Source organism: Columba livia, chromosome 4 (genome assembly GCF_036013475.1).
Source record: "Columba livia isolate bColLiv1 breed racing homer chromosome 4, bColLiv1.pat.W.v2, whole genome shotgun sequence".
Classification (NCBI taxonomy): Eukaryota; Metazoa; Chordata; class Aves; order Columbiformes; family Columbidae; genus Columba; species Columba livia.
The window spans coordinates 37,510,484-37,532,497 of record NC_088605.1 but is presented as its reverse complement, the minus strand read 5'-3'; the positions used below and the strand labels follow the sequence as shown (position 1 = coordinate 37,532,497).

At 34.7% G+C, this 22,014-nt stretch overlaps 1 protein-coding gene across 2 annotated transcripts in view; it reads right to left on the bottom strand.

Annotated features, from left to right (window-relative positions):
* VEGFC (vascular endothelial growth factor C) overlaps positions 1-22,014 on the bottom strand; it is a 215,536-nt gene that overhangs the window by 111,282 nt on the left and 82,240 nt on the right. The window contains exon 1 of one of the 2 annotated variants that reach the window (XM_021284201.2): positions 4,460-4,543. The exons of the other annotated variant lie outside the window; for it this stretch is intronic. Within the exon in view, the coding sequence (XP_021139876.1) occupies positions 4,460-4,495 (36 nt within the window). The 5' untranslated portion in view covers positions 4,496-4,543. Of the gene's footprint in view, positions 1-4,459; positions 4,544-22,014 lie in introns of those variants that run through there. 2 annotated transcript variants of the gene reach the window in all.

Below are 22,014 nucleotides of genomic sequence, written 5' to 3'. Positions count from 1 at the left end.
GTATTTTTCTCTTAACATTTTACATACCCAAGATATAAACATTGATAATTTTTCTTATCTGTTTTCTTATCTGTGCAAAGTAATTGCAGCTTAGTTTCTAATAAGAAACATTTCTTTTTTGCCTTTATCTGTTAGAGACAGTTAGAAGGTCATAAAGAAGACATGTTGAATCATATTTCTATGGATGTATGTCCAAGTTATATTTAAGTAAAAAGCACTCAAAATTGTCTTTGCTGTACCATCCTGTATTCTCATACATTACTATATGGAAAACACAATGTCACCTCTTTTGCTGTTATTTCTTCTAGTAAAGTAATACCAGGGAATTAAGACCAATCTACAAAAAGTATATAAACATATTAATGTTGGCATCAATAAAAACACCCATCACTGTTTTTTAATTAATTGGACTATTCTGCTTGAGTGGACTTTTATGTTTAGCTTGGACGGCAAGCATCCGTGGTCTCTTTAGTGTCACTTTTTATTCAAGATCACTTTTTCAGTCCCTAAATAATATATTTGCATAATTTTTAATATATATCTCAATATATTCTTGAGATCTTTCAGTAAATCATATAAATTGTCCCTCCTTCATTTGAGAAAGTAACTAAGTGGCATCTCTTTATTTTTAAAGTCTTTGTCTCTTATGGTAGAGACTTTGTAACATTATATACTGCTAGCACTATAGAAATAATTTTAGGCTCCAAAAGGGAGAGTATGGTGGCAGTCACTGGTACAAACAGCCTTCCATACTTTCTCTGTAGTTTCAATTTATGTAACGGAGCTGAAAATCATGTTTGATTTGGAAAAGTGTTTTAGTGAGTAAGGTTTGGATATCACTGCATTTTCCTTAATTGCATGAGAGTAAGCATAAAATCACCAGATACTCAACTGAATGTTAAGTCTGCAAATTATCCTGTTGCAGTTAAAAGAAAATAAAATAAAGCAAAGAGAAGAACAGAAATCTCACATAAGAATTTGCCACTTCCTTTTGTGAAACAAGAATTTTTCCTAAATTTCAGTTGGGTAAAGAGTGAATTCTCCTTTTTAATTTCGTCATATGACTGTAACTGCACCAATATTCCTTGAGATCTGTGGAAAAGACCCCAAATATATTTTAATAAAACCTCAGAACTGTAGTTTCAACTACAGGTTTGGGCACCTAAGAAATCAATTTCTCTGTGGAAGTTCAAATAATTTTTGATATCTATTCCTTGTTTGTTGGAGTAGGCACATTAGCGATAACATAGACCTTACAGTGATTTATCATCTGTACTGGCACACCTAGGAAAAGAGATATCTCAGTTGTACAGGATTGATATTCATCTCCTCCTGTTTTCTCAGCATTGGGCCCAGGTATCATAGCTCTTTCAAAAGCTATGCAGAGTCTCACTTGTTAAACATTACTGTCTTCCACAAAATCAAGTATCTGTGGTATTTTTATCCCTGTGACGCATCTCACATGCTGAATGCAACCCAAATGACAGTGTGAGGAAGGAGTGCATCCAGAGGGGTGTTGAATGTGCATAACCACACACTCTATTTTTCTCATAGCACCTGCCCAAATTCTGTTGCTGACACATCAAGAGGTGGAAAACATTTGACAATGTAAGTTTCCAGTGTCTCACTTTTTAAGTAGTGAAAAAAGTTCTCTCTCTCTTCCTCTTCATAATTGCTTCTGGACCCATACAAGATAAATGTTTTTCATGCTGCCTAAAAGTGACCAGCAAGTTTATCTGGTCTTTAGGCTCTTCTACTTAATCTGTAATTCAAAAGGCAATGAAATCATTCAGCCTTCGCCATAGGTCAAAACCAGCTTTTCTGTAGGCACAGACTCCTTCAGCTCTCTTCAGAACCTCATGATAAATGTTTTCTGCTTTCTATATGAGCAGCAAATGCAGCTCCTAATGAAGCCATGAAATGGACGTGGTTTTAATGTAAAACTGGGTGTGTCTGATCACTCTATCTGCTCCCCCAAAATAATAGAATTACTACTTTATCCAGATATTTGGTAATAACTTCTTCTAGAGAAAAACATATATTCTTCTCTATTTTCATTTTTATTGTTTTAATAGTTGTTTGAAAATGTGATGACTCACATATTTTATTTTTATGTGGAATAATGCACAACACAGCTTTCTGTATATAACTCTTGCTGAAGCAGGAGTCTATCAGATCTCTTGGAAACATGACTTGCAAGGACAGACTGCAAAAACCTGTGATTGTTTAGTCTGAAGAATGGGAAAGCAATGGCAGCCATGGAAACTGTATTCAGATATGTAAAAGAGGAAGGAAATAATATATTTTTCCATATGTGCAGAAAAGAGGAAATAAACTAAAGAATTGCATTTGTCGTTAGAAGATTCCAGTGGTAGGTTATAATTAAACACTGAAATGGGTTGGAATATGGAGACATATGATGTATGGGCCACTGAGGATATTTAAGGCTAGACAACTATCTGTCAGGAATTACGTAGGTTTAGCTGACCCTGTTTATGGACAGGGATTGAGGCTGGTGAGCTCAACAAGTCCATTGATTCTATGCTTACTACCTTCGTCTAACAGTTTTCAGTAAGTTGGATAAACTCCTTAAATTCTTCAGCTTAGTGATATACCACAACAAATAAGGCAATATCTGAATATTCTCTGTATTTCCAAAAAGTTTCAGCTTTTTACTCTTTAATGTTTCCATTCAGAGATTTTTCTTTAAGCTTGGTTTCCTCCTGTACCATAAGTTGTTCACATTATATGTGATCTGAAGTACCTAATCTTTCAGGGAAAGCAGAAAGATGGGCAGAAAGATAATTGTGTAAGATTCAGTGAGAATTTCTACTCAGTGAATGTCAGCTACCAAACCCAAACTATTAAAGTAGATTCATAGCATTGTATTGTTCTGTGTACTCTTAAGTTAGACACCTGCACTCTCTGCTTTTCATTCAGTGAAAGAGATTTGCTAAAGGAAACCAGTGCTGTTTCAATATGCCAACCACAATAAATGACTTTTCTTGTTAGCAACATGTTAGAGTATGTATAATTTTCTTGGTGGAATAAGCCTGCAAAACAAGACCTGACTGATCTGTTGCTCAGTTGAGATAGAGTAACTCCCTGACATTCAAATTAAAAACAGTAAAATCAAACAGCATATAATCAGTCACAGCCCAAGAAAATGATGAAGAGTACGCATAAACCTTTGTATTGGAAACTGCCAACATAGAACATTACTGTCTGCCATAGACATGATAGAAGGAGTCACAGTATTCATATGAATGACAGAATTTTTCTTTCCTTTTCTTCACCTGAAATTAAATTTTCTCATGCTATGAAGCTGTAAAATACTTTAATATTCAAGTTGATAACAGGAAGGTAGAAATCCTTATGTCTCAGTCATATCTGAGAAAGATAGGGAAGTAATAAATACATAGATAATGTAAAATATTTTTGTGCAAGGTATATTAATTTAATCAGGTTAAAAGAATCCCCTTCTAACTGTAGCTTTTGGTCAATGAAAATACCTTGGTAATGCTGATGAAAAGATTTTTTTCATTGTGTATTAACACCACTTTTTATTAAGAGTGCTTGTCGTTGTTAAAATAAGAGTGAAAAATTACCCCTGAATCCCCTATGCTTACTTTCGTATGCCTTGGGCACTTTTTGAACTTTCATAATCCATTCCAAAGTTTTGTAATATTATCCACACCATTAATGAATCACATTTATAACAATATTATTTAGAACTATGAACTTAGTGGTGAAATATATTTTATAATTCTGCCAAGAATGCTGGCAACGTTAATCATAATTCCTTCTTCTATTTTCCCCATGGAAAGAGGCAAAAAATCTTGCTGAAGACTCACAAGAACCATCTGGGCAAGTTCTCATATTTTTCTCTTCTCACAAGGAAATTTTCTCTTATTGTGAAGATGGATGTTGACTAGAAGTCCTGTAAAGCCTTTTGTATCATAAAATCATTGTTAACAGTGAGTTTATATTTTCAAAGAATACAATTTGTTGTTACAGTGAGTCAGTTTTTGCCTAGAATATTTAATTCAAGCGTTGAGGTGTATATTATTCTTTGTTTTGTATTTTCCTTCAAAAAGTATTTACCTTTGTATTTACCTTCAAAATACAATTTCATTTATCCTAAATGGAATTTTTATTGGAATAGCTGAATATTTTACACCTTAAAGAAACATTTTAGCATGGTATGATATTCCTTGTCATATCTGATATCTGAGGGACAAGAGAATTCGTCAGGACCTTAGGAGTCTGGAGGAATGTTCTCTTCCTAGACAGTGCTTTACCTGTCAAAAGTAAAAAGCCATAAATTGATCTGGGAATTTTTCTCAATCTCTTCTGTTGAAATTCTTCCAGTTTGAGAAAATAACTAATCAAGTTGTAACAACACGTCTCACACTAACGTCTTCAGAATAGGTTTTAGACCTGTAAATGAATGATTTACCTCAGGAAATTCCTGTACCCGTTTTGCCTCCAGCATCTCATTCTCTCCCTTGCTCTGTTCACTCCCTCAAGTCATGTTGATGTACCTGTTTGGAGAGTCATGGTGTAAACTGGATCGCTGTAAAAGTTCTGAATAACAACAACAACAAAAGACTATGAAAAAGAAGGTTAACTAATGTATGCATATTTTGAGTTATAGTGCATTAACTTTGAAAAAAGCAAAAAAGAAAAAAACATTTTAAGCAGGCAATCACATTTTTCTATAATGAACAGATAGTTAAAAAAGGGCAGCCTAGCAGCTGGAATGGTAACAGCATCACATTTTTCCTCTCCAAGGCTTCTCATAGGGCACGTAAGAGGAACTATTCAGTATCTGAATCAGAAAGTATTTGGAGTCAAATAGTACGCAGATGTCTGTGTAAACCATGGATTATTTTTCCAGGCAGAAAACAGGTAGAGACATGATTCAATATTTGCTGTTGGATGATTTATAAAGCTAGAAAAATCCATGTCAGAGAAAACAATAGGAGCCACACATGCTGAGTTATCATCCTCTTAATTCTTGTACTCTGGCTAGCTTTACAGTGATGAAGATCCTCAGAATGGCGCATTGCAACATAGGAGAGAAAGCACAGACTGATGACTTTTCTTCTTTGACTGTCTCACAGTTCTCAGCAGTGTTGCAGATTTATTTTAGGTCTGCTGTGGTACAGTGATGTTTTTTTCACGATCGCTTGACTAACTGCGGAGCTCGACTCCTTTTGGGACTGCATGGCTCAGAAGGTCATGGGTGTTTTGTGCTTGGCTAAATCTGAAATTGTTAATGTCAGTGAGGATGAAGGGAATAACTGCAGCTGGTATGCCTTCCTTGTACATGTTTTCAGACAGGATCCCTCTATACATTCCGTAAATGCTTTCAAAATCAGTTCCCATTAAACAAACCAGCATGTGCTTAGGGATTTCAGTAGCTGGCTAAAAGTAATTTTCTTCCAATCAAGTCAGTTTTAAAAGGGTATGTGTTTCCTCTATTATAAACATGCTGTTATGCTTTGAAAGACAAAGCCCTCGTTTTCCTCTCCCCACTACTCCCTCCCCTCCTTGAGTATACCCCCTGCTTTGGAATGCAAGACTTTTTATTCATGTCTTCTTTCAGTTCAAAGTTTTCAGAGTCATGCCATATTGGTGGGAACAGTGAAATCAGGCAGCGTGTCATAACTTTCACTTAACAACCACAGCTCAAAGGAGGCAAAGATACTGACTCCAGAACTGTGTTTCCTGGAACCAGGGAGTGTTCAAAAATAAATACTTTCTCCCTTCTTGCTACAGTAAGCTCATATTGTAAAATATAGAAAAAAAAAAAAAAAGTATGAGATAATGTGTAGAATAACTTGTAGCATAATTAGTAGAATAAAAATATTTGTTACTTTTTACTGTCTAAGCAATTAAATTTTATTTTGGTGCAAATGAAATTATTGCAATGTAATAAATTTTATCTTTTCTTCAACAAAAATTTACATGGACATGTTCCAGAACTGCCATTTCTACAAGTACCTAAGTAAAAAAAATGTAAAGAGAATTTAGGAACTAGGGTGCCTTTGAGTTATAGCAGCCACAGAATTTGAAGAAAAATCCAGGAAGACTGAACTTTTTTTTTTTTTTTCATGACCCGATTTTATTCTTCACAGGCTTCTGATTTGGATGAGAACCATGACACTCCCTGAACACACATCTAATTTGGACTGTAGTGTATGCCATAATATGTCCCAGCAGGAAGATATAAATGCTGCCATAGAGTAAGAGAGGGAGCGTTGATTAGAGGAGATGAAGTAACACTGTTTATTTATGTTCTAGATCACAGTAACTTAAATACTCTTCACATTTAGTAGCACTAATGATACCTCTTACTAATATTAGTGTGGTGCACTGCCAACAGCTGGAGGCCAATGAATTATTGGAGAGTTCGAGGACAAAGTACAGAGTATAGTGCATTTAGGACTGAAGCTTTAATGCCCATTAACTGGCTGTTAAACCACATCAGAAGAGTAAAGATTTTTCATGTGTGTGTGCATTGCTTGAGGTTAAATTTCAGTTTAAAAAGGAACTTATTTTCATTTCAGGTAGAATGTACATATTATATTTTTAATTGGAAAACCTATAGCTCATTTAATTGGATATAAAGTGTGGGAAAGATTTTCATACCTGTTCCCGGTTGATTATCTTATAGTACATTTTTTGCAAGACAAAATTTTATATTTTTATTTATGGCTCGGAGGCTGATAATTTTGAATTTAACAGATTATTAATATTTTTATTTTCTTCAGAACTGAAACTTACCCAAGGAAGAATCAGTGACAAAATGTCAGCAAAAAAAACATGTATTGACACCTACAACTAAAAGTCCTACAGGCATATTTTAGAAAAAAATTTCCTATTCTGTTCCATATATTCCCTGCAGAATCCCTCCCTGAAGTGTCAAAATTGGTGTAGTTATGAAATAATACCACTTACCTGCTCTTTCTACCACACAGTTTCAACTGGTGCAGGATTCTTTACATCCTGTTCTAAACCACTTTGCTGCTATTAAGTTTAAGAGTCATTGGGGCACTCTCGGGATAAAAGTAGCTATTCAAGTGCAAGGTCATTAGGAAAACCTGGAATTTCCAAGTCCTTTATTATGCCTCCTGTTAGGAAAGGTATCTTTAAAAACCTGTTTCAGGAGCCATGACATCTTATGTGTGGCAGCCCAAATCCAATACTGGCTGTGTTACTACTGAGTTAATGGTACAAGGTACAATGGAATCTAGATTCCAGACATTAAAGAAATATGATAAGAGTACAAGGAACACGGAATCTTTAAATTTACATTAATAAATTTCAGGTTCACCAATACATGATGGGCAGGGAGTATTTGTTTTGGTTTGAATTCTGATAACCAACATTGGATCCAACTGGATCAGATTGTTCCTTCTGATATTTTGCATGAAATCTGGTCTAGCCTTTGCATGTCTATGAGATGCAGATTATAATGATTTATTTGACAACAGAAAGCAGACATAGTATCTGTCTTGATGATCTTATTATAGATAGCTCAAAATACTGATCAATAAAGCAGTTCGCCTTTACCACAGAAACTTTTTACTGAAAGAGACCACCTGCAAAACCTGTTTAAAGCAACAGAATTATAATAAACTTATGTGAAGAGTAATCCTATTAATACTAAGAGGTCAATCTATAGGGAGGATAACCCTATTACTGTTAAGTGTTTGTATTTATAGGACTTGGAGGAGAAGAAGAAAATTTGAGAGTTCATATGAAAATGTACAGATAAGTAAGTCATTCCAAATATAGGAACAGGCTTCTGTGGGGCCCTAAGCAAAAAGTGGAGCATGCAAAAAAGAGATTTAAGAAGGAAAATTGTTTGATGGCATGAGGGTAACAAGAAAGCACTACCGTGAACAATAACAGTTACATATGGTTGAAACTTGAACAGACACTCAGAGATAATGACTAAGTGCTCAAATAAGAAAAGTCAATGCTGAAAGTTAATCAAGATGTGAATGTTAAATGTCCTTATTAATTCAAGCTGTTGCTGCCTCAGTGAGCTGGAGATGAAGAAGGTAGAAATAGGATAGGCTAGGTGATTAATGACTAAGGGTCACAGTCAATACATGTATAAAATACAACATGGTTTTAGCACCTATTCCTACATTATTATTTTAGAATGCTCCTTACAGCTGTCCCAATTAATGGATGTACAGCTAACTTGTTCTTTGACAGTCCATGCTGCATCCCTGTTTACCACCAGATCACCTGTGGTGTAACTCTGGCTGAGAGGACCTCAAGGATGTTGGCTATGCAGTGCTACTAGCAGTCACTGGTGATTTTTATCCACCATGTCGATATTTAACTCCAGCATTGTCCTGTCGCAGAGGATTTGCCTGCCTTTGTTTGTCAGTATTTGTACTGACATTGTTCCTAGAGATATACTAAAGAGCTATTACTAACACCTTAGACACTGATGAAGAACAAATGCTGAATTTGGCTAAAGTTTATGTCTTTTGATGCTCTTGAAAGACACAATCAGTTTTTCTGGTACAAAACTACTCACCTTATAGTGTCTACTATGAAGTTACCCTCATTTTCCTTCTTCATTAAGATGGTTTTATATCATACTGGCATGATGTGCAGTACGTGTTTAGAATCTAAATATTCCATGAATCAAGTGGAAGAAAACTGAACAAATGCAATTATGACAAAGCTAACTTCCCTTTGACTTCCTTTCAGCTATCATGAATATAGTTGTATCTTTAAGACTCCAGTCAGCTGTGTCCAGCTGTTTTGTCAGAATAGACCATGAGCAAATCCATTACATCAATTAAAAATGTCTCTGTTTTCTTTCATTTTTTAAAAAGAGTTTTGTATGTGAAAATAGGAAAAACCGTGAATAAGTGTTAAAGAACTTTTTTTTTCATGCGGTACAAAATGTAAACATAAAAGTGTGCTATGCTACTTATAACAAATATGAAAATGTTAAAAACAACAACAACTACAACAAAACAACCAAAAACACCAAAACAAAAAACCACAACATATTTGGCATGTTCTTAGGTTCCTGCAAAAAGAACAGGTTTCCTTTTTCTGATTTCTTCTCTGCATTCACACAGACTTAACAGGCATCTCCCTGAAAGTATTTTTGGCTAGATAAAAGAGTTTTACGGCTTTGGGGAAAATAACCTTACTATTGCTCTTAACTATCCCCTTGATACTTTCATAAAAATGTTAGACCAAACAGAATCTCTCCAGGAAATTCCTAAACTCTAACCTTTCAGGGTCAGAGAATGCAGCAGACAGTTTGTTGTCTTGAATAGTGACCTCAGAGCAGTCCTACTCCAAACAAACTTTTAGATGCTATCTATGTGTTATCTCAGGGGAATTCAGTGTGAGCCCTTAAAGATCAACAGTAGCACTTTTTGTACCACTTTCTTCACTTTCTACAAAGAATGAGGAAATGACTCTTGAATCCATTAAGTTTCAAGTATGTTGTAATTATTGATTCTCTTAGAATAGCTCTAGTTATGCAAAAATTCTATATAGGAAACAATTTTTGAGAAACTAAAATGTGCAATATTTCAGCCTTTATGATGTGAATAATCCTGAAGCCAGAACAGTTTTTGTGCATATTTAGGCTATTACAGGACTGAAAGAGATTTTCTGGGTAACCAAGAGTATTTCTGTTTTAATACAGAACATGGTGTATATTTTTTTTCATAAACATAGGAAATTCCTTCTTAAAAGTAGTTTTAAAAGAGTCCCTTTCTTGCTTCACATAAGCCATTATCAGATAGAATTTACCTCAGTATTAGAGGAAATGCAAATTACAAAGCCTTGTAGGAATCACTGACTTTGCTCCTTTGCGGAAATTAACTTCTATGGAAAAATGCCTAGTTTGACATTTTTTGAGATTTCAGATTCTGCCCACCAAAATTTTGATGTTACTTACTACTCAATTAACATACAAATTATATAAAATAAAGTTTTGCCTTGTATTTATCATTCTAAATTTAAGAAAAAAAAAGGTATATAGAGAGGAAATTATTCAGTGGGTTTGTCGAATACACAAAGCCATCAAACTAATAACTATTATTTGGATGAAAACATATACTCAAACAATCATAAGTTTCCACAATCATAATGTATTCCTTTTGTTATAATTGAGTTTTCAGTCAACAAAAAAGGTTATTTTAGAGAGACTCCTGTGAATTCTTGGGGCTTCTCAGGACAGGACACATTCCAAACTTTGATCAATCTCTTCTAGAAAAATTACTCAATGACATCTCTTGCTATTTTACCCACTAGTTTCTCCCAGAAGGCCAAAACTTAAAGATCTCTGTGCTGTTCCAGCTGTAAAAGCACATCTGTCACTTTAAATTAGATAGACAGCTTCCTATAGTCAAGGGGCAGACTAATGCCATTAACCTTCAAGCTTTACAGGAACTTTTTAGTGTTCGATTTTCAAATGCAATACATAGCAACTGCATGTGAAGATGATGAATGCCATGAAGAGTCAACAAAGGCTATAGTATTATTTGTGATGGACTTCAGATGAAAAGTTTTTTTTAGATTTTTCATAATAGTTCGAATGCTGATACAAAATTTTAAAAGTAGGCATTTACCAAGTAGGAGATTTTTAAGGATTCTTAAGGAGCAGTACTTGGCTGGACATGAGAAACCTCTCTTGAATCTCTAAAACTTGCAGTGTTTGTTTGTAGTTGTAGAAAACATATCTATGTCTTTGCAGCATTCTTACCTAGAGAGCCAGATAGAAAGAAATGGGAATCAAAAAGACTTTTTCCCCCCTCCCCATTTTAAGCTCTGTGCCTGAAACATCCTGAACATGATAGGAACAGCCTGAATTGTCTGGGTAGCAAGGAAATTTGCAAAGTGATAACTGCTGCAGAGTACTAGATAAGATTATTTTGCTTTCCCGTGCCTTCAATAGTTTAATAAAGTTGCAGATCCTTTGTATCTGTCATTTATAGACCTGGTTATCCTCATTAGCAGATCATGTCTTAAACAACAACCACATCAGGCAAGATGCTTATCACTGTCATATAGAGCATAGCTCTCATGACAAAGGCAGTTTGGGTTGTGTTTTTTCCTACAAAAAAGATACATGTGCAAGCTAATGCTGAGTGCAGATAAAAATCTACAAATTAACTGATTGGAGGAAGCAAAATATTTGCTTTGGAGCAAAGATGGAAGTGTATAACCATGAGCATAGGTAAGTTTAGTAAAGCTGCAGTTTATAATTGATATTATCTTGTGAAAAAGTATAGAGAAATAAAATGGAGAGGTTCAATAAATTGTTGCAGTGACCCTTCCTCCAAAACAATAACAGTACGTGGAAACTTCAAAATAAATACATTTGTTATATACATTCCTCTATATTGCATTTCAGTTTGCACTTAAGTTGAATGTAATAAATAATGAAAACAGTGAGCTCAGTTTTAAAAGATGCTGATGAAACCTTCTGTGAAGCGCGAAGAACACAATCACCATTCCCACTGACTGCTATGGTATCTAAGGACATTCAATTGTTTGCTTGGGACCTAAATGAAAAAAGTGCGGCAGACAGCTTAATGCAGAATGTCAGAAAAATGGTCTTCAGGAAAAAGCACCCAGATGTGCCAATGAATATAGTAATATAATTTTTGGTTTTATGAACCAGGCATATAGTTCAGGTTTGTGGAGTATCCTTCTTTACTCAAAGCTGCAATTTCGAATCAGGTCTCTGATGGAAGAATTCAGATTCAATAAACAGTTGCTGAAGTTTTTTGGTACATACATTTTAAGACTGTTCCCATGCTGATAATGAAGTATTATTAATCATGTTGTTTACCTGATAGATTAGTCCACTGTTGCCAACAGCAAAGCTATGCTCTGCTGGAGATTATTAGTTACCAGCACAAGGTAAATGAGCATTAGTTTAATACTATTAGTAGTGAAAGGAGAAGAAAAACACAGCAGTATAAATACTGCTTTGTGCTAAAGACAGAATGAACGAAAACACTGTGATTTTGCACATTTTGCAAGACTTTAAGAAATATATAACAAAAAATACCAAATGTTTACAAATTAGAAACATTTTATTTTAAGAGTCAACAAAAGATGAAGTTCTTATAATTTTTTATTTTAAAGACTGCTGTCTTTATAGAATGAATTTAAATCCATAACAATTTGATAAAGCATTGTCACTAGAGCCTAAAGCAACAGTTTGAATTCTCCCTTCTTTTCAAGATGCAATATGAATCCATTTTCTATCTGTAGTTTCTACCCATATTCTATATGGGTACATATCACTGCAAAAATTAAATCCATTATACCCACTGTTATCTTGTACTGTGAACTGCTGTAGCCTCTACACTCCCATTATCCATAGTAGAATTTCTTGTCAAAAATGGTCAATTTAATGGAAATGGGGAAACTATTCCACAGACAACAGAACTAGAGATCAAGTTTTAGTACAATGGTTTTCATTATCTCGCTGCCTTTAGCTGAACACCTTTACTGCTTGGCTACATGGCCTGCTCACTTCTGTGACATTCTCTCTGACCTAGCTAACTTTTTTTCCCCCCAAAACAGAATAGTTTAAATAGGTGGGATGAAGACTGTACTTATCTTTTCATGACCTCTATGTTGGTCATCAGGACAGAGATTAAAAGGTTGAAAGACCTTAGTTTCAGTTTTCTCAGTCAAAATAGTGTATTGAATCTGGGTCTTCCTTATCTTAGGAGAGTGCTTTAACCAGTAAGGTACTGTATGAAAGCAAAAGTGAGAGGGCATCACTATCACCTCTTCTAGACAGGTTTTGAAAGAAAGGATACAGGCAGCTATCTGAAGAGTAGGATTTGGGCTGTGAAGTCTGAAAGGGAGAAGGCACCTCTCTGCAACACTGAGAAAAACACCTAAATATAGAATAAGGATTTGAATTAAACCACATTCCTGTTTTGAAGATTATGTTGGGCTAGCAGGAAGTGGTTCTCTGCTCTGAGTGCTGTTATTATTTCCTATGCACTGCATAGGAACTGGGGGACAATGAAGAAAGTTAGGCATAGAGCTGTGCAGCTCTGTAGCATCAAGCTTGTTTGGGTTTTTTTGGTTTGGTTTGTCTTAATCTAGCTTTAAGTTCCATGCTAAATGTTACACAGAAAAACTAGTACAACCAGAGACTGAATGTGTATCTGCCAAGTCAGTTCCCTGCTGTAACCACAAGACCAACGCTCCTAATGAGGACCTGAGTCACTGTGGTTGTGGTTCTGCAAAATAACATTTTACCTCCTAATTCAATAATCGTCACATTATACTTATGTTAATTTGTACTTTTGAATAAGGTTTTGTATTTGGCTTGTGATTTTTCCCTCATACTGTTTGTTTCAGAGAGATTGCTAGAAATCATGTTTCAAAAGAAAGCTATTTCTTATAAATTGTATATAGTACATCTAGAAATAAACAATGCAGTTTCTCATGCTTTTTATGTTAATATTTAAACTTCATCGTTATGATATTTCAAACATATTACCAATATTACAAATAGCACATACATGCAAGCAGTCTTTCACTAGAATAATATTTTTTAAATCTTTATAAAGTAGATGTTGAATACTCTTGGCATGAATAAAGTATGGCTAGATTAAATGTCTTCTAAAGGCTTCATCTTGCAAGTTAGACAAGGAGTTATCAGTAACCCGACATTAATACATGTTTTGGTCATTTACTGATGCTGACAACTATGCTCTACTGTTTGTAATTTTTTCTTCCCACTTTAAAGATGGCAGGTTTTCCAAATAACAAAACTCTTAGAAAATGTTTCTAGGTGCTCATCTATTAGTACCACATAAATACCACTAAAAGTCCCCATTGAAATATGAAAACAGAGCTGAATGTTTGATCAGTTAAATATTTGGACAGCTCAGTTGAACACTAAAAGTTTACCATGTCAGTACACAGTGGTATCTGAAATAATAAAAGGGTAAAAGGTATTATCTTAAACCTCTCAGTGTAGTAACTGTTGGGAAATGGGCTGTCTTTTTAAGGAAAGACAGCTGACCACTAGGCACTTTTAGCACAGTAGAAACATAGCTGGGTTTAGTCCACACTGAAAATATATTCTGAATTAATTGAGTTCATCTGTAAGCAAACATCTCTAATTCTCTTGCTAACCAAAACAGGAATTTTTATGTGTCTCTTACATATTATCAGTAAACTTTAGCGGAATGTCTTTACAGCTATGTAATCTACAAGAAGTGCCAGAGAAGCCTGTCCTTTTGCCCTCTTATTTATACCTGATTGCTTTAGAATCATTACCAACTAACGGTACTAAAAGCTGTGGTAGGTCAAACTGATACGAGGGTATTCTGGAACCTCTTTAAAAACAATTTACAGATTACCTTCAAATCCCTCATAATTTCTTCCAGTAAAGGCCACACTGAATCTCAGAAGAAATGAAAAATGGCAAAGGTGTTTAGCAAAATTTAAAAATCTACTCAAGGATTTGCTACTCAAATGATGTTTCAGGCTAAAAATACTTCTTACTTTTTCAGGGAGGAAATCCCAGAGTCCCTAAAGAGAGAACTAGTTTCTATACAGTTAGAGCCTACTCCCAGTAAAAAAATATTGTTTTCATTTCAGAAAGATTTTGCATTCTCAATTTGAATAGAGCTCTGATGGACTATGCAATCTGTAGAAATAAAGTGTACTTTCCATATTTAGAATAATTTTACTACCCTGAGTGAAAGAGCAGACATTTCAGTAGTGACCTAATATGCAGAATAGAAACCAGAATGCTTCCATACTATACAAGTGGGTTTCCTGAATTTGTTCTCTGTGTTCAATACACTTTCCTATATCACTTGACTATCAAAGAGGTTATTTTTATACTAGACTATAAAGTTTTATTTAGATAGTGTTATGCTTTGTTATGCTTTTATATTATACTAACAATGAAAAAAAGTAGCCTCCTGCTAACTGAAACCTAAAATGTCACAGAATGCCACAAAGGCCAACACTGCACAAAAATGACTAACAAGTTCAAACCCCACACATTCCAAGTGCTCTCAGATACTTTATTTTCTCTAGCAGGGGCACAAGCAAGCAATACACTTCACAGTTCCTTACATTAACTGTTGTTATATTCAATACATGCAGTAGTTAGGCTGAACTGTGGTAACAGAAGACTAAGTAACCAGTAGCATGCTCCAAGTTGAATTCAAGCTTTGCCAAAAACAATGTACGTATTTCAGCATACTTTGGCTGTAGACCAAACATGAAACAATTTGTACTGGACGATTACTATTATTTGTTGAATTGTGTTATCCAGCTACAGATTTATTTTCTTTAAATGTAAGGTTGCATATTTCCTTTTCATGTAATAAGATATGTCATGTAGTCTTAAAATACCAGAACACAAGATAGCATCACTTGGTATTATGTCATGTTCTAAACTTAACAGTTTCTTTCATAAAGAGAATGAAAAGATTTATTTGCTGTAGGAAGCCTTTTGTATTAAAGATGTTTCACATGCATTTGTATATTACTAATACAGGAAACTATTGTTTAATTGGCATATATATAATGAATTATAAATTGCATAAGGTATGTGATATGCAATATATAACATATAGTATCTAGAATATACTATATAGTTTACAGTGTATAGTACATAGAATATAGTATATAAATATTATATTGGTTGATCCAAACCTATTTAAGTGAACAGTTCTTAAACAAAGCTTTCTTAAATAATTTTTATCCAAGGTCTTAGATAAACAAGTCATGAATGGTACTTAGAGATTCCCAGGATCAACAGATAAAAGAAAAGGGGTATTTCATGTTCAGAAAAATTCCTTGATATTTGTAAGGGCTCCAGCAAGTTAATATCAGAGTAGATCCCAACCATAACAGACATTTTCTGGACTCAGTATCTCTTATATTTGTCAAAATCCAAGCATAAGTACTTAAGGCAGGTTGTAGCCCATGTATGGTGACCAAGCATGGAGAGCAAAAATTATATTAACTACTAGCCAACAGGAAAGTCATTAAACCAAAGACAAGTAACTTTACACTCAACAGAAATTTTTTTAAAAATCTGAAATTGGACTAGAAAAGTAGTTTTTCTCCTTTCCTGGTTACATAATGAGTTCTAGCAAACAGAACGAGGAACATAATCATCTGAAACATTTTCATCCCACCATGTCTATTGGTGAGTGACTAGGATGCTCTGCTGGTGTGTGAATTCTCTCCGGTTGAAGACATAGTGAACACATCTTGTAGTCACAGGTCAGTTAATCACAATAAAGTTTATTGTTGTGTGTGTGTTCAAAACAACATTGTGACTCTTCAGAGAAAATGCAGCACCTGTGAGATTTAGATGTAACTGGATGTATAATATCTACAAATTTAATCTTAAAAACATAGGAGGCATTTCTACTGCCTTTACTTGATTATTACTGTTGTTGTCCAAAAGAACCCCAGGTGATTCTCCCCTGTTCACCAGTCAGGACTGGTCATAGATGCCTGTTTTTTCTTTGCTTGTATCAGCTTGTGTTTTCATTTTTGTTTTCTCAGTTTCTTACAGAGCTCCTGTTAGCTGCCTCCTGGAATTAATGATCTAGTGGGCACCTTTGCCTTGGTCTTGGCTCCTGAGTGTTGTTCTAGAGTTGTAAAGAGAAACCTGAAATACCACTGTCTTGGCCTTTGCTCCACTGTGTTTCAGTTCCTGTCCAGTTTCATGTACTACATCAATCCATCCCTTTTCCTGCTGCATTCTTTGCTATTGCTGCAAAAGGAGTAACATCTACTAATGCCTTTTTCTTCTGCTTCTTGAGGAAAACTAGCCAGGCTGTACAGTCTGGTGAAAAGTTGCATGGGCTAGTGATTTACATGCTCATTTATTATTTAATAGGCAAAGTTCTAGTCCTAGTTTGTCTCTTGCTGTTGTGTAGCCCTGGGAAAGTCATTATTGCCATGGTCTTCTGTTCTGCAACCTGTAAAACTGGCACCTATCAGTGAGGTAGTTTGTGCTGTGTGGGTGGACAATTATAGAGAAGAGCTTGAAATTAATAACATAGTAAAGCAAAGCTTAACAAATGGAGTATGCTGTAATTATGACGCACTACTGTCAGGATGCAGCCTAATGGCTGGTAACCTGCAGACTCGGGATGAAAGTGCTCAGTTCAAACTAGGAATGCTATTGCAGCCACGGGATATTTTTGTTGGAAGCATTATTTTGCATTTTATAGGAAGCTTTACCTGAAGACATTATCAGAAATGTGGTAATACGAAATCTCACTGACTGAGTATGACCTCTGCTGGCCACAGTCCCACGTTAGCAGAAAGTAAATGTACAACTCAAATGTAAAATTCTGAAGGCCTATTAAACCGGTCATACATTAATACTAGCTTTGAGTAAGGGTCAATTATTATCCCATATATTTGTAATACATTTCAGACCCCAGCTGAAAATTTCTGGTACTTGTTGTTTCAGAGTATGAGAAAATTTGTAGTAAAATAGAAAGCAAAACCTAATCTGTAAAAGTTCATTTTTGAAAATAGAATGCATTCAACAAATATATATAGTAGAGTATGTTTACACTACACTCAAAATCAACAATTTGGTAAATGACCATAAGGATTGCAGCAAGTTATGATCACTCTCAATAAACAATCAAATAGAACAACTATATTTTTAATTGTTAGTAAATAAAAATATCTCACATTATGAAACCTTTCTGCTAAACTAAAGTTTATGTCCTGTGCTTTTGGTGTGGGTATTTTGTGCACAATAAATGACTACCCATTACTTCTCTTTCTCAAATCTGTAGTTTTAAGACCTTAAACATTTTAGAGCTTTGAATAACCATCTGTCAGGTCACTTCACAGGGAAATGAAATGCATTCTTAAAATTTCTAGGCAAAATAATTATAATTGTGCCTCCTTCATTGTCATTCAGTATTTAACATTTCAGTTGGTAAGTACTGATCAGCTCCTGGTAAAAGATAGAGGAATGTTTCAACTACATATAACAAAGAAATTCTGACATCTACATTTGCTAATCAAGCAGTCCAGATGCTTGAAAGCCTATGGATTTTCAATCCTCTGACTCTTTAGTGCATCTAAGTCTAACTGGTGAAAGAAGCAAAACAGTAAAAGAAATTACTGGAGTAAGGGAGGTCAATAGCTTCCATCTCATTATGAGGAGTTTTATTAATTTCTGAAGGATAAAATGACATCTATGGGCTAAATTCATAGAAAAGTTAGAGAAAGATCACAAATTACCTAGCTGTGTATTTAAACTTCTTTTGGTTGAATGCTACTCTAAAATTTCAGTCTCAGGGTCTGAGCCTGAGGGTGCCTAAAATAACTAAACATGTAAGCTTTTGTGAGTTAAGATAGTTATGCAGTGAGAAATTTGGGTTTTTGGCACATCCAGAAATGTAAAAAATGTAATTGAGCAAGCAGTTGCTTAAGAGGTAGGAAAAGATCTCAGTAAACTTGCAGTTGTATTTAATCTCTGGGTAAAATCTGTTTTGGCTAGTAGGCAACTGAAAAAGCAGTTTGTGAGCATATTTTGACTGCAGTGCTAGGTCTCTGATGTGTAATCTCACAGAGTTTTTGAGCATTAGGCCCAACTGTCATTTTTAATGAGAAAAGCTCAGGTACACCTGACTGTAGGGTTCTGGATTCTCATCTAAACGGGCATCTAAATTATTGACAGGGTAAGAGGGAGATGCCTTCTCAGCTTTGCTTGTCTAAATGTGGGGTGATCAGGGCCTTGCAGAGATAACTTGCATATCAGAAACAGTAGTACTGTCCTGGGAATAGCTCAGCATCTGGCTTAATTTGCTTTGTTTTTCAGGTGAAGTATGGCATTGAAATGGGTATCCTTCTTCAGGTATGAATCTGCATCTGCGACAGTGTCATCTCAGACTCAAAGCTGGGCCTCAGCTCAGTAACAGAGTGGTCTTTGGTGTTCCTATTCTACTTGACATAATTTCCTATTCAGTACATGTTCTATATGGAGTCCTGTTATGCTGTTTATGGTATCTGTTATGGTACCCGAGCATGGGAAATTATGCTTCTGACATACACTGGCACACCTGAGCCAGTTTCATATAGGTAACAGAACATAAAACACAAGCTTTAGGACATGCAAGGAAACAGCAAATTAAGATTCTTGAAGAGTGTACACCGGCTGTTAGCATAAGATAAAGCCTATGCTACTCTCTCTTTGCTATTATATTATTGATAGACACAATAGCTAGATTAAGATATGATAGAGCACCTTCCCAACTTTATTCAACTCTCTACCTATTTTTTTGCACCTAATTCAGTGTCATTAAGTAATTTTGTATGTGTCACTCAGATTCCAAAACACCTGGTTATTTTGACAGTAATACATGCAATGCTTAAACTTTTGTGGATCAAGTCCTAGCTCCACAACTGTGTTGCTGAAGCTCTGACTGAGTACCATTGAATATTCCAAGCCACATGCAAATCCAAACAATCAGTGTTTAGTAGAGAGATCCATTTAGCAATTTCAATGCAAAGACCAGTTACTAGTGACAGATTAGGGTCACAGTTATCTATTCTGAATACTTCTGGGTTACATTTCATTCTGTTTTATCAACTTGACAAAAAATATTGAAAATTTAAAATTTTGATAAATTACAATGAATGTATTTTATCAGAAAAATAATTCAACAATTACTATACAGAAAGGAAAACATGATCCTACAGCTGACCGATGCTTGTGCAGCAGCTACTAGGTTTGCATTTTTGTAGTGGAATTTTAAAGAATGTGAGGGATAACCTTTCCCTTTAAAGTAATCTTGGAACACAGAGGCATTAATCTCATACTTATGGTACCTAAGAGCTTGGTCCTTGGTAGTTGCTTGGTAGATTTCAGTTGCTGCTAAAATTAGCTTAGTCATGTTTTCCAACTAATATACCTCAACTACATGCCTGTAAAAATTCATTTGTTGATGTAATGTAAAGTATAGCACTCATAAAAATAATTACTATTTTGTAACATGATATCAATTATAATATCATTTTACTGTTGGACAAAAAAACTAATCAATGTGACCATTTTTCTCAAGAAGAGGTGATATGCTGGTACTCAGAAAACTGATAGTGCAAAATATCATTGCATTCCACATCCATGGGAGAGCAGTCTGTGATGTATTATATGTTATGATGTTGTAATGTTAGATAAACACACAGAAGATGTTTGGTCCAACTGCTTAGAAAATCTTGTCCTTTGTTTCACCACTGTCTATGACAGAGGTGTTTTTATCAGGCAAGATTTAATAATCATATATGATGAACACCCTAAATTGACAAAACTTTAGAGCAATTGCCTGTCTTGAGCACACTGCAATAAAAATAATTTTGTGAGTTCAAAATAATTCCCTAGCAAGTAGAAAACAAAACATTAATCTAGTGTAGATATTCAAGATTTCATATAACATATAACATTTTAGAATGAGGAATTCAAATACTCTGTGTTCATCCAAGAATTAAGATGATCTTATGACTTTTACAGTTGTTTGGTATCCTTAAGAGGAAAGGCCAATCAGGGCATAATTAATGCATTTTCTTATTTAAGAATACGATCAAATCAAGTTTGTAATTCAAGCATTGTGGTGATATTGCATAGTCTCTTGTTGCTGGGATCCACTGGCGTAATTTTGTCAGTGCTACTTGAATGTTTTTCAGTAAGAGTAAATGTCCATGCTCTACTGGTAGGACCCCATCCATTAAAAGTAAATACACCTCCATTAGCAACCTCTGTCTGTTATACACAGTTCCTTAAAAACAGGCAAAATGAAGAGGAGTGACTTTGAAATCTAGGATTTAATTTTCCTTTCACTTTTTAATACATGTTGTGATAAGGCTGTTCCATAAATCACTGTCTTCTTTGTCTCTTTGCTGCAAGGCCACCACACTTTTATGAATAACATATAACTGAGCATAGAGAAAGGTGCTTAAAAATATATCATTGGTACTCCTTTAGTTTCATTTTTGGAACTGTTTGTAATACAGATTCTATCTGAACTATTGACCTTCTCCCATAACAATGAGTGCAATGTTTCATGTCAATGTTACAAGAAATTTGAATTCCTTCTAATAAAAACAGCTCTGACTTTTCAAACTTATTTCAGAATCTGAACTTCATGTTCCTACTTAAAAACATTACTAATGTGAACAAATATCTTCCTATGCTGTGGGGACTGGGATTTATGATAAAAGGAAAACAGGCACTAGGAGCAATGTGCACTCCACGCATAAAAAGGGAACAGTCAGCTAAACTAGTGCAGTGATGGAAAACAGAGTGGCCTTTGATAAATGTGTAAGTATATATTTCTTCATCATGAGAAAAGGAAACATTCTGGAGTTGTAGAAAGATCTGTAAGCTCTAGCACTGAAATTCATTTCAGCTCAATACACATCAGGAATGCAGTGTACTAATAAACTGTAAAAAGAGATGGAGGAATGACGGGAAAAACAAGGTCTAAGTTTACTTCCAAAGGATATGGACTAATTTAGTTTAAACTCTGATATACTTTGTGGCCTGTTAGTGCCCAAAAATGTAATAACATTTTAACAAGACCCCCCAAAGCAATATAAAATATTATTTATTAAACTTAAATGCCATGAAATATTAATCTTTTAATTGAAAACTTCCTACAATTTCAGCCTTATGACTTATTTCCACTAAAGAATATCTAAATCTTCAGTATTACTTAGGTACCTAAATACTATCTAGGTACCTAATTCCTTTTTTGACAATGTGCCTAAACATCTTAGCTTTTTAGTGATGATATAGGCTTTAAAATTTCTCTGTGAATCATCTTTCCATTGTTTATGAGTATTTCCTATGTGAAGTATTTTTATGTTATGAAAACTTAAAGGAAGTTTCCACTTTTTTAATACTTAAGAGCTACCTCTTAAGAGTATTCAGAAAATATTTCATAATGACGGTTTCAGAAAGGTAAA